This window comes from Rhinoraja longicauda, chromosome 10 (genome assembly GCF_053455715.1).
Source record: "Rhinoraja longicauda isolate Sanriku21f chromosome 10, sRhiLon1.1, whole genome shotgun sequence".
Lineage (NCBI taxonomy): Eukaryota > Metazoa > Chordata > Chondrichthyes > Rajiformes > Arhynchobatidae > Rhinoraja > Rhinoraja longicauda.
Window position 1 is genome coordinate 61,413,000 of NC_135962.1, and position 16,021 is coordinate 61,429,020.

Sequence of the window (16,021 nt, forward strand, 5' to 3'; positions counted from 1 at the left end):
CTCATCAAAGCTTGGGAAATATTAGATCCATTTTATGAATGTTGAAGGAAAGAAAACTGCAGATGCTGGTTAAAATCGAAGGTAGACACAAAATGCTGGAGTAACTCAGCGGGTCAGGCAGCATCTCGGGAGAGAAGGAATGAGTGACGTTTCGGGTCTGAAGAAGGGTCTCGACCCGAAATGTCACCCATTCCTTCTCTCCCAAGATGCTGCTGCCAAGATGTAATGCTAGGGGTTCACTCCTTGTGTGGAGTGAACTGTGGGTGTCATAGGATTGCACAACACAGAAACAGACCCTTCGGCCCAACTCATCCATGCTGACCACAATGCCTGTCAATTCTGTTCCCATTAGGCTATCTTCTATGCCTTTCCTGGTGGCGTTAGAATTTTATACCATTTAATTTGCTAAGAATAGAGTTTAAAAAATAATCAACATTTTCAGAACTTTTTTTAATCTGTTAAGCATTCAGGTGGTGAATTAATTAATGCAATTATGATCAGAAACATTAATCAGAATGTATTTACCAGTATTAACTAAAACGTTTGTTAGTAGAGATTTATGGACCTAAAAAACTTGTTGGAATTAGAAATTAGTTGTAGAAATTATTGTAATGGATTCAAGCTTTCGGACTAGAGTCAGTTCTCAATCTGCAACTGGACAGCAGTATTTACGAGAAAACCTACTGTCAACTGTTGGTAAAGGAAACCCCTGCCTCAAGACTGATCTATCCTTTAGAAGTTATGCAGGCTGTAAAGTAGTGGCCAGCTGTGCTCCACATGACACAGCCATGGTTTAGCTGCAATATCATCTTCAATATCATGACTTCACACACAGACATCTCCACCGTCCCTGAAAGAACAGAACCTAATTCCAATTAAAATGCTATCCCTCTGTTAAAAATACAAATTCTCACATGCTAGATGCAAGAAAAATGTTCCCAATGTTGGGGGAGTCCAGAACCAGGGGCCACAGTCAAAGAATAAAGGGGAGGCCATTTAAAACTGAAATGAGAAAAAACCTTTTCACCCAGAGAGTTGTGAATTTGTGGAATTCTCTGCCACAGAGGGCAGTGGAGGCCACGCCACTGGATGAATTTAAAAGAGAGTTAGATAGAGCTCTAGGGGCTAGTGGAATCAAGGGATATGGGGAGAAGGCAGGCACGGGTTACTGATTGTGGATGATCAGCCATGATCACAATGAATGGCGGTGCTGGCTCAAAGGGCCAAATGGCCTCCTCCTGCACCTATTTTCTATGTTTCTATGACACCACTGCATTTTCTGCGCTATCCCCTTCATGAAGTTGTCTCTCTGCTGTCAAACCAATTGCCCAATGTCCATTGTTGAACGAGAGAATTTTTGTACTTGTTTTTCAGAACGCAGGTGTTAGTTATTATGGTGGTTTCCCATCCCTAATGCCCTTGCAGTCTATGATGAGCTGGCATCCTAAAGTGATACACACCTTCTAGTCATGGGGGGACAGAACAGGTCTCACATGCACAAAGAACCTATCTTTCCTATTCCATTTCTCTGCATTTGGCCCGGATCCTCCTGCATCTTGCTGATTCAGACCAGTGCTTCTTAAACTGGTGAATGGTTCACCCAAGGGTGAATGAAATTATTTTGGGGTGAATGAAACTAGAGGGGTGAAGGAAGGGTGAATGACTTAATATATATAAAATTGAATGAAGGACCTGTCTGCTCTAAAGGATTAGTGAAAATAAAAACAGTTTTCACGACAGCTCTCTGGGTGCTCTAGGTGACATAGCAAAGAGGTCCTTCTGCAGTTGTACAGGGCCCTAGTGAGACCGCACCTGGAGTACTGTGTGCAGTTGTACAGGGCCCTAGTGAGACCGCACCTGGAGTACTATGTGCAGTTTTGGTCTCCAAATTTGAGGAAGGATATTCTTGCTATTGAGGGCGTGCAGCGTAGGTTTACTAGGTTAATTCCCGGAATCAGCAGTAGCAGCAGCAGCAGCAATCAGCAGTAGCAGCAGCAGCAAGCAGCAGTAGCAAGCAGCACCTAGCTGTGTTGCTTGGGAAGTAGTGTGTGGGGATTGTGTGGGGATTGTGTGGGGATAGTAAGGAGTAAGACCTGTGTGATCTCCCGGACTAGTTTCGATCGCCTAGCTTGGGGTTGGAGAGGAATTTCCCGGATTTTTTCCCAAATTGGCCTGGGTTTTTTATCCGGTTTTTCGCCTCTCCCAGGAGATCACTCAGTTCTTTTGGGTGGGCGGTTGGAGCGGTTGGAGTAGCGGCCGGGCGGTAGGTTTAGTAACCGAGCGCGGGGCTTTGTTTGGAGAGTATGACTGCCAGGGCAGTTTTTTGTTCTGGGTGTCAGATGTGGGGAATCTGGGAGTCTGATAGTCTTCCAGACATCCACATCTGCGCCAGGTGTGACGAGATGGGGCTCCTAAGGGACCGTATTAGGAACCTGGAGCGGCAGATTGATGACCTCCGTCTGATCAGGGAGAGTGAGGAGGTTATAGATAGGAGTTACAGGGAGGTGGTCACTCCTAGACCACGGGAGGTAGACAAGTGGGTCACTGTTAGGGGGGGCAAGGAACAGAGGCAGGGACTAGGGAGTACCCCGGTGGCTGTACCCCTTGGAAATAAGTACTCCTGTTTAAGTACTGTTGGGGGGACAGCCTACCTGGGGGCAACGACGGTGCCCGGGCCTCTGGCAAGGAGTCCGGCCCTGTTGCTCAGAAGGGTAGGGAAAGGAAGAGGAGAGCAGTAGTAATAGGGGACTCTATAGTGAGGGGGTCAGATAGGCGTTTCTGTGGACGCAGTCGGGAGACCCGGATGGTGGTTTGCCTCCCTGGTGCCGGTGTCCGGGATGTGTCTGAGCGTGTCCAGGATATCCTGAAAGGGGAGGGAGAGGAGCCAGAGGTCGTGGTACATATAGGTACCAACAATATAGGTAGGATAAGGGAAGAGGTCCTGAAAGGAGAATTCAGGGGGCTAGGAAGAGAGTTAAAAAAAAGGACTTCCAAAGTAATAATCTCAGGCTTACTGCCTGTGCCACGCGATAGTGAGAATAGGAATGGAGTGAGGTGGAGGATAAATACGTGGCTGAGGAACTGGTGCAGGGAGCAGGGTTTCAAGTTTCTGGATCATTGGGACCTCTTCTGGGGGAAGTATGACCTGTACAAAAGGGACGGGTTGCATCTGAACCCGAGGGGAACCAATATCCTGGCGGGGAGATTTGCTAAAATAACTGCGGAGACTTTAAACTAGTACGGTTGGGGGGAGGGACTCAAACACAGATAGCTAATAGGCAGTGTGTGAGGCAGGAGGCAGAAAAGGGAAACACTCAGACCCAATATGTAGGAGAGAAAGAAGGGAAAAGAAATAAACTGAGAATAAGAAATGATGGGTCCCTTAAATGTGTATATTTTAATGCTAGGAGCATTGTAAGAAAGGTGGATGAGCTTAGAGCCTGGATTGACATCTGGAAGTATGATGTTGTGGCGATCAGTGAAACATGGTTGCAGGAGGGTTGCGATTGGCAATTAAATATTCCAGGATTTCATTGTTTCAGATGTGATAGAATCGGAGGGGCAAGAGGTGGGGGTGTTGCATTGCTTGTCAGGGAGGATATCACAGCAGTGCTTTGGCAGGACAGACTAGAAGGCTCGATTAAGGAGGCTGTTTGGGTGGAACTCAGAAATGAGAAAGGTTTAGCAACACTTATAGGGGTGTATTATAGACCGCCAAATAGGGAACGAGAATTGGAAGAGCAAATATGTAAGGAGATAGCAGATATTAGTAGTAAGCACAGAGTGGTGATTGTGGGTGATTTCAATTTTCCGTATATAGACTGGGAATCACATTCTGTTAAAGGGCTGGATGGTTTGGAGTTTGTAAAATGTGTGCAGGATAGTTTTTTGCAGCAATACGTAGAGGTGCCTACCAGAGAAGGGGCAGTGTTGGACCTCCTGTTAGGAAATGAGATGGGTCAGGTGACGGAGGTATGTGTTGAGGAGCACTTTGGGTCTAGTGATCATAATGCCATTAGTTTCAATATCATTATGGAGAAGGTCAAATCTGGACCAAGGGTTGAGATTTTGGATTGGAGAAAGGCTAATTTTGAGGAGATGAGAAAGGATTTAAAAGGAGTGAAATGGAAATTGTTGTTTTATGAAAAGGATATAATAGAGAAATGGAGGATATTTAAAGGTGAAATTTTGAGAGTACAGAGTCTTTATGTCCCTGTTCGGTGGAAAGGAAAGAATAATAATTTGAAAGAGCCATGGTTTTCCAGGGAAATTGGACACTTGGTTCGGAAAAAGAGGGAGATATACAATAAATATAAGCGGCAGGGAGTAAATGAGGTTCTTGAGGAATATAAAGAATGTAAAAGGAATCTTAAAAAGGAAATTAGAAAAGCGAAAAAAATATATGAGGCTGCTTTGGCAAGTAATGTAAAAGTAAACCCCAAGGGGTTCTACAGATATGTCAATAGCAAAAGGATAGTGAGGGATAAAATTGGTCCATTAGAGAGTCAGAGTGGACAGCTATGTGCTGAGCCGGAAGAAATGGGGGAGATATTAAACAATTTCTTTTCTTCGGTATTTACCGAGGAGAAGGATATTGAATTATGTGAGGTAAGCGAAACAAGTAGAGTAGTGATGGAAATTAGGAGGATTAAAGAAGAGGAGGTACGGACACTTTTGAAGAATATAAAAGTGGATAAGTCTCCAGGTCCTGATAGGATATTCCCTAGGACATTGAGGGAAGTTAGTGCAGAAATAGCAGGGGCTATGACGGAAATATTTCAAACGTCATTAGAAACAGGGATGGTGCCGGAAGATTGGCGCATTGCGCATGTTGTGCCTTTGTTTAAAAAAGGTTCTAAAAGTAAACCTAGCAATTATAGACCTATTAGTTTGACGTCTGTGGTGGGAAAATTAATGGAAAAGATACTTAGGGACAATATATATAATTATTTGGATAATCAAGGCCTGATTAGAAACAGTCAACATGGATTTGTGCCTGGAAGGTCATGTTTGACTAATCTTCTTGAATTTTTTGAAGAGGTTACCAGGGAAATTGATAAGGGCAAGGCTGTGGATGTTGTCTATATGGACTTCAGTAAGGCATTTGACAAGGTTCCACATGGAAGGTTGATTAAGAAGGTTAAATCGTTGGGTATTAATAGTGAGGTTGCAAGATGGATTCAACAATGGCTGAATGGGAGATACCAGAGGGTGACAGTTGACAATTGTATGTCAGGTTGGAGGCCAGTGTCTAGTGGAGTGCCCCAAGGATCTGTGTTGGGTCCACTGTTGTTTGTCATTTACATTAATGATCTGGATGATGGTGTGGCAAATTGGATTAGTAAATATGCAGATGATACTAAGATAGGTGGAGTAGTTGATAGTGAGGTAGATTTTCAAAGTCTACAGAGAGACTTGGGCCTTTTGGAAGGGTGGGCTGAAAGATGGCAGATGGAGTTTAATGCTGATAAGTGTGAGGTGCTGCATTTTGGTAGGACAAATCAAAATAGGACGTACAGGGTAAATGGTAGGGAATTGAGGAATGCAGTGGAACAGAGGGATCTGGGAATAACTGTGCATTGTTCCCTGAAGGTGGAATCTCATGTGGATAGGGTGGTGAAGAAGGCGTTTGGTATGCTTGCCTTTATAAATCAGAGCATCGCGTATAGAAGTTGGGATGTAATGTTGAAATTGTACAGGGCATTGGTGAGGCCAAATCTGGAGTATGGTGTGCAGTTCTGGTCGCCAAATTATAGGAAGGATGTCGACAAAATGGAGAGGGTACAGAGGAGATTTACTAGAATGTTGCCTGGGTTTCAGCACTTAGGCTACAGAGAGAGGTTGAACAGGTTGGGTCTTTATTCTTTGGAGCGTAGAAGGTTGAGGGGGGACTTGATAGAGGTTTTTAAAATTTTGAGAGGGACGGACAGAGTTGACGTGGGTAGGCTTTTCCCTTTGAGAGTGGGGAAGATTCCAACAAGGGGACATAGCTTCAGAATTGAGGGACAAAGGTTTAGGGGTAACATGAGGGGGAACTTCTTTACTCAGAGGGTTGTGGCTGTATGGAATGGGCTTCCGGTGGAAGTGGTGGAGGCTGGCTCGATTTTATTATTTAAGAGTAAATTGGATAGGTATATGGATAGGAGGGGATTGGAGGGTTATGGTCTGAGTGCAGGTAGATGAGACTAGGTCAGGGAGAATGGTCGGCGTGGACTGGTAGGGCCGGACAGGCCTGTTTCCATGCTGTAGTTGTTATATGTTATACGTTATATATGGTGGGACTGTCATATGTTGAAAGACTGGAGCGACTCGGCTTGTATACACTGGAATTTAGAAGGATGAGAGGGGATCTTGTCGAAACATATAAGATTATTAAGGGGTTGGACACGTTAGAGGCAGGAACATGTTCCCAATGTTGGGGGAGTCCAGAACAAGGGGCCACAGTTTAAGTATAAGGGGTAGGCCATTTAGAACGGAGATGAGGAAAAACTTTTTCAGTCAGAGAGTTGTAAATCTGTGGAATTCTCTGCCTCAGAAGGCAGTGGAGGCCAATTCTCTGAATGCATTCAAGAGAGAGCTAGATAGAGCTCTTAAGGATAGCGGAGTCAGGGGGTATGGGGAGAAGGCAGGAACGGGGTACTGATTGAGAATGATCAGCCATGATCACATTGACTGGTGGGGCTGGCTCGAAGGGCCGAATGGCCTACTCATGCTCCTATTGTCTATTAATATTATAGCTGTTTGTGAAACTTTGTTGTGCACAAGCCGGCTGTTGTAGAGAGTCACAGAGTTGTAGAGCAGTACAGCGTAAAAACGGGCCCTTCAGTCCACTGTCTATATGCCGGCCATCATGTCCATCTTTACTAGTCCTAATTGCCTGCATTCATTCTGCATTCCACTATGGCTCATTCAAGCTCATGTTTCTTAAAAGCTGTTGCTGCTCCTACCTACCCCCACCTCAGGCAGGTCACAGATCTTACAGAGTAACATTCACAAAATTGTTTAAAATGGGTTAAAAAGCAGGTCCTGATATCTTGAAGCCACTAAATATGCTGCAGAATTGCAAACTCACACTATGATCAATGCTGCATTTCATTAATACATGCAGCAGTTTGTTGGAACTGGCTTACTCATCTCCAACAGCTCTGCAGTCTGCCACAGAAACTGCCCACCCCCATCCCCATTCCCAATCCCATTCCCAATCCCCATCCAATTAGTGTGCAACTGGGCAAGATCTGCTGCAGTTATTTGTGTTATTATGTAGAGAGTGACTCAAAGTCCTACCGATTTGTCCAGCGGAACCTGTGCGAGGGAGCCTGTCCCCTGATAGAGATCCACACTCAGCTGCTCCAGGCTCAACTTCTCCTCCAGAAAGTGGTCCAGGTATCGGTGCAGCAGGTACCTGCATGCCCGCTTCTTAATCGACTCCGAGAACGGCCAAGGCATCTTGATCTCAACCCAATTGTCAGAATCAGTAAATAAACCCCCTCGCCCTAGGCTAATGGAAGACTTGTACTATCTCTCTCTCTCTCTCTCTCTTTCCTCTCCACATGTTATTTTTAAAACACATGCATTTTCATTCTAATTTTAAGGGTCACCAAATCCCCCTGCTGCTGCTCCTGCTGCTGCTGCTGCTGTTTTTCCTACACACACAGGTCTGTTATCTATCTCCTCCTTTATTGTATTAGACCCCTCCACAGTTATCCTCTCACATTGTATTAGACCCCTCCACAGTTATCCTCTCACATTAGCTCATCCTCACCTCACACATTCACTTTCTTTACTCTTTTTCATTCTAACAATTTGCCTGGTGATTTATTCAAGAATATGCCAACTGCCAATTTCCCTCGGGATTTGATTAATTAAATCCCTTTCCCTTGATGTTAAGTTAGTTTAACCCCTGAATCATCACCCTTTTATCTCCATCGTCCAGATTGCACAATTTCTCCTCAGCAGCCGAGGCTTCTCCTCAGAGTTTACCCGCTCTCCCTCCACATTTACCTCAGGATCCAGCCCCACTCACTCTGCCTCAGCTGCCTTTACCCCGTCTTACAATGCCGGCTCTAGACCTGCCGCCTGTGTGTCCAGCAGCCCCGGGTCGCTGTCAGCGCTTTGGAGACCATGGAGGCCGGGCCTCGGTCAGCGGCCTGTGTTTACACCGCGCTCCCACCGGCTCACGGCTCACGGCTCACGTCGCCCCAGCGCGTCATCACGCTGACAGCACCACGCCATCTTTCAGCCAGGCAGGAGCGGAGCGGTAATTACCCCCCCATGACGCGCTCTGCCTGCCCTTCACAAAGATGGCGGGCGGGCGCGGTAATTTCCTCCCCCATGACGCGCTCTGCCTGCCCTTCACAAAGATGGCGGGCAAGCGCGATAACCGCCAGGTGACGCGCTTTGCCTGCCCTTCACAAAGATGGCGTCGGTAGCTCGCGCTGGCCGTTGAGCGGGTTTGAAGGTAAGTGCGCGGGCCGCGGGCCGCGGGCTCCCGCCTCGGTCGTGGCCGGTAACGGCGCCGCGATGAGGTAAATCACACACCTACACCTCCCGCTTCAACAGCAGGGCCTCAGGCCGGCTCACCGTCACCCCCCCCCAGCCGGACAGAGCTATGTCTGGCCCCGGGCGGCCGGTAACCGGGAGGGAGCGGGTTGAAGGGGAATAACGGCCGCGGTAGGGAGAGGGAGGGGAAGGGCCGGACCGGACCCCCGGGGTGGGGGGCAGCTGATCCCCTGAATGAGGGCCACACCCGGGGTGTGGGGGGACAATGACCGGTCCCCAGGGTGGGGGGTGTGGGGGGTGATGGCCGGTCCGTGGGGTGGGGGGGGTGATGGCCGGTCCGTGGGGTGGGGGGGTGATGGCCAGTCCCCAGGGTGGGGGGGGGGGTGATGGCCAGTCCCCAGGGTGGGGGGGGGGTGATGGCCAGTCCCCAGGGTGGGGGGGGGGTGATGGCCAGTCCCCAGGGTGGGGGGGGGGTGATGGCCAGTCCCCAGGGTGGGGGGGGTGATGGCCAGTCCCCAGGGTGGGGGGGGGGTGATGGCCGGTCCGTGGGGTGGGGGGGGGTGATGGCCAGTCCCCAGGGTGGGGGGGGGGTGATGGCCAGTCCCCAGGGTGGGGGGGGGGTGATGGCCAGTCCCCAGGGTGGGGGGGGGGTGATGGCCAGTCCCCAGGGTGGGGGGGGGGTGATGGCCAGTCCCCAGGGTGGGGGGGGTGATGGCCAGTCCCCAGGGTGGGGGGGGTGATGGCCAGTCCCCAGGGTGGGGGGGGTGATGGCCAGTCCCCAGGGTGGGGGGGGTGATGGCCAGTCCCCAGGGTGGGGGGTGGGGGGGTGATGGCCAGTCCCCAGGGTGGGGGGTGTGGGGGATGATGGCCGGTCCCCAGGGTGGGGGGTGTGGGGGATGATGGCCGGTCCCCAGGGTGGGGGGGGTTGATGGCCAGTCCCCAGGGTGGGGGGGGGTGATGGCCAGTCCCCAGGGTGGGGGTGGGGGGGGTGATGGCCAGTCCCCAGGGTGGGGGGGGTGATGGCCAGTCCCCAGGGTGGGGGGGGTGATGGCCAGTCCCCAGGGTGGGGGTGGGGGGGGTGATGGCCAGTCCCCAGGGTGGGGGGGGTGATGGCCAGTCCAGGGTGGGGGTGGGGGGGTGATGGCCAGTCCCCAGGGTGGGGGGTGGGGGGGGTGATGGCCAGTCCCCAGGGTGGGGGGTGGGGGGGGTGATGGTCGGTCCCCAGGGTGGGGGGGGTGATGGCCAGTCCCCAGGGTGGGGGGGGGGGGTGATGGCCAGTCCCCAGGGTGGGGGGTGTGGTGGATGATGGCCAGTCCCCAGGGTGGGGTGGATGATGGCCGGTCCCCAGGGTGGGGGGGGTGATGGCCAGTCCCCAGGGTGGGGGGGGGGGGGGTGATGGCCAGTCCCCAGGGTGGGGGGGGGTGATGGCCAGTCCCCAGGGTGGGGGGGGTGATGGCCGGTCCCCAGGGTGGGGGGTGTGGGGGGTGATGGCCAGTCCCCAGGGTGGGGGGGGTGATGGCCGGTCCCCAGGTTGCGGGGGGGTGATGGCCGGTCCCCAGGGTGGGGGGGGTGATGGCCGGTCCCCAGGTTGCGGGGGGGTGATGGCCGGTCCCCAGGGTGGGGGGGGGGGTGATGGCCAGTCCCCAGGTTGGGGGGGGGTGATGGCCAGTCCCCAGGGTGGGGGGTGTGGGGGATGATGGCCGGTCCCCAGGGTGGGGGGGGTGATGGCCAGTCCCCAGGGTGGGGGGTGTGGTGGGTGATGGCCGGTCCCCAGGGTGGGGGGTGTGGGGGATGATGGCCGGTCCCCAGGGTGGGGAGGGGTGATGGCCAGTCCCCAGGGTGGGGGGTGGGGTGGATGATGGCCGGTCCCCAGGGTGGGGGGTGTGGTGGGTGATGGCCAGTCCCCAGGATGAGGGGTGTGGGGGATGATGGCCAGTCCCCAGGGTGGGGGGTGACGGTCAGTCCCCAGGGTGGGGGGGTGTGGTGGATGATGGCCGGTCCCCAGGGTGGGGGGTGTGGTGGGTGATGGCCGGTCCCCAGGGTGGGGGGTGTGGTGGGTGATGGCCAGTCCCCAGGGTGGGGGGTGACGGCAGGTCCCCAGGGTGGGGGGTGTGGGGGATGATGGCTAGTCCCCAGGGTGGGGGGTGTGGTGGGTGACGGCCGGTCCCCAGGGTGGGGGGTGTGGCGGGTGATGGCCGGTCCCCAGGGTGGGGGGTGTGGTGGATGATGGCCAGTCCCCAGGGTGGGGGGTGTGGTGGGTGATGGCCAGTCCCCAGGGTGGGGGGTGTGGGGGATGATGGTCGGTCCCCAGGGTGGGGGGTGATGGCCGGTCCCCAGGGTGGGGGGGGTGTGGTGGATGATGGCCGGTCCCCAGGGTGGGGGGGTGTGGTGGGTGACGGCCGGTCCCCAGGGTGGGGGGTGATGGCCGGTCCCCAGGGTGGTGGGTGATGGCCAGTCCCCGGGTCAGGCGTCCACCAGCCGCTCAGATACTGTGGTCCAAGTTTGTAATTTGGACAATTTATATTTTTAGTTTAGTGATACAGTATGGAAACAGGCCCTTCGACCCACCGAGTCTATGCTGGCCATCGATCCCTGCACATTTAACACTATCCTGCACACATGGGACAATTATATCAACCTACATACCCACACGTCTTTGGAGTGTGGGAGGAAACCGGAGATCTCTGAGAAAACCCACGCGGTCACTGGGAGAGCGTACAAATACCATACAGACAGCACCCGTAGTCAGGATCGAACCCGAATCTCTGGCGTTCTGAGGCAGCAACTCTACCGTTTTGCCAACATGCCGCTGTGGGATGCCAGCTATTCTCTGACTCCTTAATTCCAGATGGGTGCTCAATAGTTTTTCTATATAGCATGCTACATAGTAATAGTGGAGTTAAGCACAACACGCAAAAAGGTGGAATAACTCAGCGGGTTAGGCAGCATAAGGTCATGAGTGATTGGAACAGAATTAGGTCAATCGGCCCATCAAGTCTACTCCGTTATTCAATCATGGCTGATCTATCTCTCCCTCCTAACCCCATTCTCCTACCTTCTCCCCATAACCCATGACAAGAATCTATCTATCTCTGCTTTAAATTTTTCAATTGCCTTGGCCTCCACAGCCTTCTGTGGTAAAGAATTCCACAGATTCACCACCCTCTGACTAAAGAAATTCCTTCTAAAGGAACGTCCTATAATTCTGAGGCTATGACCTCTAGTCCTAGACTCTCCCTCTAGTGGAAACATCCTCTCACGTCCACTCTATCCAAGCCTTTCACTATTCAGTACGTTTCAATGTTTCTAAACTCCAGCGAGTACTGGCCTACAGGCAAGTCAAATGCTCATCTTAAGTTAACCCACTCATTCCTGAGATCATTCTTGTAAACATCTTGTAAGCATCTCTGGAGGAAAGGAATAGGTGACGTTTCGGGTCGAGTCCCTTCAGACTGAGAGTCCGAGGAAAGGGAAATTAGAGACATACAGTGTTATATAGAGAAATATAGAACAGATTATTGAGGAAATGACTACTTCACAAAGCCGGGTTTGATGTAAAAGTTCAGTAGTGTGACATTTTTATTTGAGTCCACCAATTGAATTAATACTGCAACAAAGCAGTGTTTGATTCCTTTGAAAAAAAAGGTAGTCAATCAAATTGGTTTCTTCACATATTTGCCCTTGATGCATCAACCCTTCTGCATTAATTACCATCCATGATCCACAGTGGATTATTACGTGTGAGAAGCTGTTTCCTGGGAATATGGATTGCATTCCAAGGGAAACTGTATGTTTAATTTTGAAATGACTGCATTGTATTTGCTTTCCAGTCTCATCACGCATACCAAAGTATTCCAACCAGGATATGGACTGTGATGCCCATGTGGTGAACGGGTCAAATGTTTCCTAATTTCAGCAAGTTTGAAGAGTGGGAAGAGAGTGACTTGGAAGGGGCAGACGTGAAGGACATGAAAGTGGAAGCTGAGGCAGTGGTTAATGATGTCAACTTTGCTGTTAGCCACATGGCTGTCTCACAAATGCTTCCAATCAGAGAAGACGTTGCCTACATTAACGTTGAGACAAAAGAAAGAAACCGGTACTGCCTTGAACTGACTGAAGCAGGACTCCGGGTGAGAGCAGCTGCTGACTAACTCCAGGGCCCAATAAAACCGTCTTCACCTGAGCAAAGATTTGTTGCTGTTAGAACCCCCCCCCTCCCCTGTGCCATCCCTTGCGCCAGTAACACAATATTTTGCCTTGTAAATGTACACAAAGGATCATTCCGGGTGAACTTGGTGTGGGAAAGTTGTATTTTTGTGAAATGATATAGGTTTTCCTCCATAAACTCTTACATTGTGCTGTGCAGTCATCAGTATCTCCAGACTGATGTTAATCCCTGGTTTGCCTGACTGGGTGTTGCCCAAAATCAAACTTGGCCCTATTTGCCCTTCACCTACTGGGCTGACTCATGTTCGGCATGGACACAGTGGGGCAGAGTGCCTGCTCCTGTGCTGTACTGTTCTATGTTCTTACTGCTATGATATTGGGACGTTCATCTTTATTTTCTTCCCTCTAACTCGTCCCTGCCCCTACTGAACCTCTCAGCTCTATAACCCTCTGAGATCAATGAACTCTTGCAGCCCGGCCGATGCATGCCCAGCAATGTCATTGCATTCTCTTTGTTTCTCCGTTCATCCCATGTCGTCTCATTTGAAGAACTTTCCATCATGTATTGCTTGATAAATATTGCAAAGCTATCCCTTTAGCATTCCGCCGCCCCTCCTTAAAAAATTACAGATGAAATTTCAAATCAATTATTTAGTTGTAAATCATGTTGTATTTTTTATTTAGCCATTGCCTCTCTATGCGATACACCTCAATGTAATTCTCAATTGATCGCAGCCACCATGTATGCCCCCATATCTATTTTCCTTCATTTTTAATTTTGTCTCTTGCTACAGATTGTACAACATCATTTTCAAACCAGGTGTAAGATTATTATCTGTGGTGATGCTTAGGGGCCTGCTGTCTTAACCCGGGTGTTTTGGTGACTGGTTTTTAGAGGATGTGTGTGACATTTCCATTTCCTACATTATCCAACACCAATGGTAGACACAAAATGCTAGAGTAACTCAGCAGGTCAGGCTGCATCTCTGGAGATAAGGAATGGGTGACGTTTCGGGTCGAGACCCAAAATGTCTCCCAGTCCTTCTCTCCAGAGATGCTGCCTGTCCCGCTGAGTTACTCCAACATTTTGTGTCTACCTTTGATTTAGCCCAGCATCTGCAGTTTTCTTTCCCACATTATCCAGCAGCAACTGGGTGGGTGGGGGGAGGGGGTGGTTGTACTTTGGGACAGGCTTGCTACTGACGTGCGTTTTGTTTTCCAGGTGGTAGCCTATGGCTTTGACCAGGTGGATGAGTCATTGGCAATGCAGTACCACGAGACCATATACTCCCTCTTGGACTCCCTCAGCCCTGCGTATCGGGATGCCTTTGGGAACGCACTTCTTCACAGACTGGAAGCATTAAAAAAACTACAGCAGTGAAAAGCCCTGACAGTCTGACAACCCATCTCTCAATATGTTTCCTTCAAGTGCACAAAGTTTATGATGCAAGTTTAGGCTGCATGTACCTTCCAGAGGGTTAACAGACAGTTTGTGCAGTGTTACCGTTAGTCTCTTCCAGTATTCCCCCTTTGGTTCTAGTCTCCACAAAGGGAGAAAGGGTTTTCAAGTTGTCTTGTTGAGATAAAGCTGGAAATGGAACAGTTGTGGTTGCTGTGGCCTTACTCATGCGCTGCAAGATAAAACAGGGCAAGGTTTGGGATGGAAGTGAGTGAGGCCAGTGATCAGTATTCGCTTCATGCCCACGCATGTGGTAGCCTTTCCCATCTCACAGGCTTTTTGTTCATTTAGTTTAAATTTACATGCTGTCTTTTGAGCTGTTCACTTGTTAATGTAAGAAATATTTCTTTACTCTGTACACCAAAATTAAAGTAAATACCTGTATAAAGCAGATTCCAAAATCCAACTGTTCAACTGTTAGTGTTTAAAAAAGAATAAATAAAATATTTTGGCCACAGCCTTGCTGTTTTGTGCTGAACCTAGATTAACCAATGATCAAAGCATGCTGTGTAGGAAAGAACTGCAGATGCCGGTTTAAATCGAAGGTAGACACATGATGCTGGAGTAACTCCACGGGACGGGCAGCATCTCTGGAGAGAAGGAATGGGTGGGGGGGGGGTGGGGGGGTTGGGGCGGGGGGGAGGGTGGGGGGGGGTTGGGGCGGGCGCGGGGGCGGACAAAGCAATGATCAAAGCAATGTCTTTGGGTCTCATGCAATGCAGCCCTTTCCCCACAAGGCAAAAATATCTGTCTTGGGCCTTTTGCAAAGCATTGACTGAATCAGAATCAGAATAACCTTTATTGTCATCCAAAAAAAAAAGTATTTTGGACAAAATTTTGTTACCCACAGTCCAACAATGGAATATTCCCAACATTGTGGAGATGTGAGAACATCTCTCCATTCTGGGGGCCAAAGGCAGCCTTCCCTTTTCCAGGATGGAGGCGGTATATGTAATCGTGATCGTAATTAATTTATTAGCCAAGTATGTTTTGCAACATACAAAGAATTTGATTTTGCCATACAGTCATACCAAAAAAAGCAACAAGACACACAACTACATAAAAATTAACATAAGTATCCACCAAAGTGGCTCCACCACATTCCCCACTGTGATGGAAGGCATTAAAGTCTTATCTCCTTTCCTCCTTTTCTCCCGTGGTCGGGGCAGTCGAACCATCTGCAGTCGGGGCGATCGAAGCTCCCACAGCGGCGATCGAAGCTCTCGCGTCAGAGCGATCAAAGCTCCTGTGGCTTGGAGCTCCCGAAGTCGGTCCCTAACCAGGGACCGCCAGCTCCACGATGTTAAATCCACAGGCTCCCGCGGTTGGAGCTCCCAAGGTCGATCCATGGCAAAGAGGCCGCCAGTTCCGCGATGTTAGGCCCCAGTGCAAACGGAGGTACGATACGGAAAAAGGTCGCATCTCTGTCGAGGAAAGAGATTTTAAAAGTTTTCCCCCACCCCCCACATAATACAAACTAAAGGTACACTAAAACATACATTTAACAACAGACTAAAAACAACAAAGAAGAAAAAGACAAGAGACTGTTGGCAGAGGCAGCCATCGTACGGTGCCACCTGCTGGTATACCTCCTATGACACGTAACATTTATCCCAATCCCTCTTCCCTCACCTCCATCCAGGGACCAAGTGAGACAGAGGTTCACATGTACCTCCTCTAACCTCATCCACACCCCAATGTGGCCTCGCGAGACCAAGTGTACACTTGGTGACCATTTCACCGAACACCTACACTTCCCGGTTGCTAACAATGGCATGAACATTGAAGTCTTCAATTTTAGGTAAACCTCCAATAACACCCCCCTCCCCTTTCTCCCCCCACACCCTCTTCTCCTTCTTCTCTGCCCCATCTGGACTCGCACCTCTATCTCCAAAA

The 16,021-nt window shown here is 50.2% G+C and overlaps 3 protein-coding genes across 5 annotated transcripts in view; 1 reads left to right on the plus strand and 2 right to left on the minus strand.

The window, feature by feature from the left end:
- The window catches only part of atg2b (autophagy related 2B), a 103,771-nt gene extending 95,592 nt beyond the window's left edge, over positions 1 to 8,179 (minus strand). For all 3 annotated transcript variants that reach the window (XM_078406992.1, XM_078406991.1, XM_078406990.1), the window contains exon 1: positions 7,285 to 8,179. In XM_078406992.1, coding sequence (XP_078263118.1) covers positions 7,285 to 7,446 — 162 coding nt within the window. In that variant the 5' untranslated portion in view covers positions 7,447 to 8,179. The remainder of the gene's footprint in view (positions 1 to 7,284) is intronic.
- Positions 8,122 to 14,578, plus strand: gskip (gsk3b interacting protein). The gene is given in 5 exon segments (XM_078407023.1): positions 8,122 to 8,257; positions 8,417 to 8,506; positions 12,330 to 12,397; positions 12,399 to 12,629; positions 13,889 to 14,578. Coding segments are annotated over 5 exon segments (684 nt in total). The 3' UTR covers positions 14,048 to 14,578.
- Positions 14,579 to 15,072: 494 nt separating this feature from the next.
- The window catches only part of LOC144597513 (tubulinyl-Tyr carboxypeptidase 1-like), a 43,302-nt gene continuing 42,353 nt past the window's right edge, over positions 15,073 to 16,021 (minus strand). Inside the window, exon 7 of the mRNA XM_078406995.1 lies at positions 15,073 to 15,549. Coding sequence (XP_078263121.1) covers positions 15,429 to 15,549 — 121 coding nt within the window. The 3' untranslated portion in view covers positions 15,073 to 15,428. The remainder of the gene's footprint in view (positions 15,550 to 16,021) is intronic.